Source organism: Aplysia californica, unplaced genomic scaffold (genome assembly GCF_000002075.1).
Source record: "Aplysia californica isolate F4 #8 unplaced genomic scaffold, AplCal3.0 scaffold00114, whole genome shotgun sequence".
NCBI classification, from domain to species: Eukaryota; Metazoa; Mollusca; class Gastropoda; order Aplysiida; family Aplysiidae; genus Aplysia; species Aplysia californica.
In genome coordinates, this window is record NW_004797384.1 from 1,176,107 (window position 1) to 1,177,801 (window position 1,695).

Genomic DNA, 1,695 nt, shown 5'->3' on the forward strand with positions numbered 1-1,695 from the left:
AAGAAGAAGAAGAAGAAGAAGAAGAAGAAGAAGAAGAAGAAGAAGAAGAAGAAAAGAGACAATGACTAGGCCAGGGCAAGATCGACGGCAAAAAGACTCGAGGCCTCGATCCCAAAACTGAAAAAGAGTCCGATTTTCGAGTTTGGAAGCTGCTTCAAGTGGGTCTGGCTGTTTGGGGGCCAAGACGTGAAGCCTGCTAAATATAGCTTTTAGAATCGAGGCCTCGAGTCTCGAGTTTGACAGGCGGTGGCTGGTTAAGCCTGTGCGCACTAGTGCGCGTGTCAAGACAAGCTGACTTTCACGCACTCGTGTGTTTGTGTGCGTGTGTGTGTGTGTGTGTGTGTGTGTGTGTGTGTGTGTGTGTGTGTGTGTTATAGGTAGGCTTGTAGGGTTGCCTCCCTTCTATCGCTCTTGCCAATGTGTGGGGCACAGCCTCATCGCTAATTCAAACCTGTCTTCTTCTAGATTTCATTGTTTTTTGCTTTTTGTTTTGTGGAGGTGTTCTCTTTTCTCTCTCTCTCTCCCTCTCTCTTCGTTCTCCTTCTTTATTTTATTTTGATTGGAATTGATACATTAAAATGAGACACTTTGGCTCTGACCTTTTCTCTGGCACTTGACAATGTCCTTAGATTTTTCAGTGAGTCTTGGACAACAATATTCAAAGTATGTGCAAAGCAGGGAACATGGTAGACTGGTAATTTTTTTATGGCTGCAATCATGTTTGCTGCGTTATCCGTCACGATGGCAAACACCTTGGTTGTAATGTCCCATGCAGACATTATGCCCCGGAGCTCTTCTGCAATTCGGTCTGCAGTCTGCGATGAGGTGATGCGACGAATCTCAATGATTTTGGATTTCAACTGCATCTGACTGTCGACAAAATGTGCTGTCACAGCCATGTATCCTTTTGTGCTCCAAGAGGTCCAATCATCAGTTGTTAAGGTGATGAATTCAGCATCGTTCAATTCTTTTTGGAGATTTGCATACTCCTCTCTGTACAAGTTAGGTATAAGGGTTCGAGTGAGCTCTCTTCTGCTGGGTAGAGAGTACCTCGGATCCATGGCATTCATCAAAGTGTGGAATCCTCTGTCTTCAACTACGGTGAAAGGCTGCATGTCAAGGACGACGAATTGGGCGACCAGATTATCCAGTGCATGCTTCCGAGGAGAATCAACAGCGTAAGCCATCTTTTTCTGGATGCAAGTCTTAAAAGACTGTTGCACAAGAGTCTTGGGTCTTTCTGCTTGAGACGCCTGAGCCAGAGTAGCTAAGTTCGAGTCCAAGGCTGAAGGCTGAAAATGCTGTTGTGCCATATTTGGTCTTGTGGTCTCCTTCTCTCTTGCATCCTTTGCTTCCTGATATGTCAAAGCATGCTTGCATGACAAATGTTTTGTCATTGTCGACGTTGAATTATTGTAAGCCAAAACATTTTTACAAATCATACAAACAACTTTGTTTTCCTGTTTATAAAAAAAGTCCCAAGCTAAAGATCGACGTCCAGACATGATGACTGATTGATATCAAATCAAAAAAACAATATATGATTTACAAAAGAATGCAAAGAAATGAAGCTCAAAGTACAACAGCAGTGAAAATGAAAGTGCAGTGAAATTCAAAAGCAAGCGTTCAAATCAAGACAAAAGAAAGGAAAAGAAAGTGAATGATTTCATTTGGGATGGGCGGGCGTGGGGCGGG

At 43.3% G+C, this 1,695-nt stretch overlaps 1 protein-coding gene across 1 annotated transcript; it reads right to left on the reverse strand.

Moving 5' to 3' along the window:
- Positions 1-545: 545 nt before the first annotated feature.
- Positions 546-1,313, reverse strand: LOC101848879 (zinc finger BED domain-containing protein 1-like). Its single transcript, XM_005095836.1, has one exon. The coding sequence runs from the start codon at positions 1,311-1,313 to the stop codon at positions 546-548; it is 768 nt and encodes a 255-aa protein (XP_005095893.1).
- Between the last annotated feature and the right edge of the window lie 382 nt (positions 1,314-1,695).

Coding starts and splice junctions, on each gene's coding strand:
- LOC101848879 (XM_005095836.1), bottom strand. CDS start 1,313: ATGGCACAACAGCATTTTCAGCCTTCAGCCTTGGACTCGAACTTAGCT.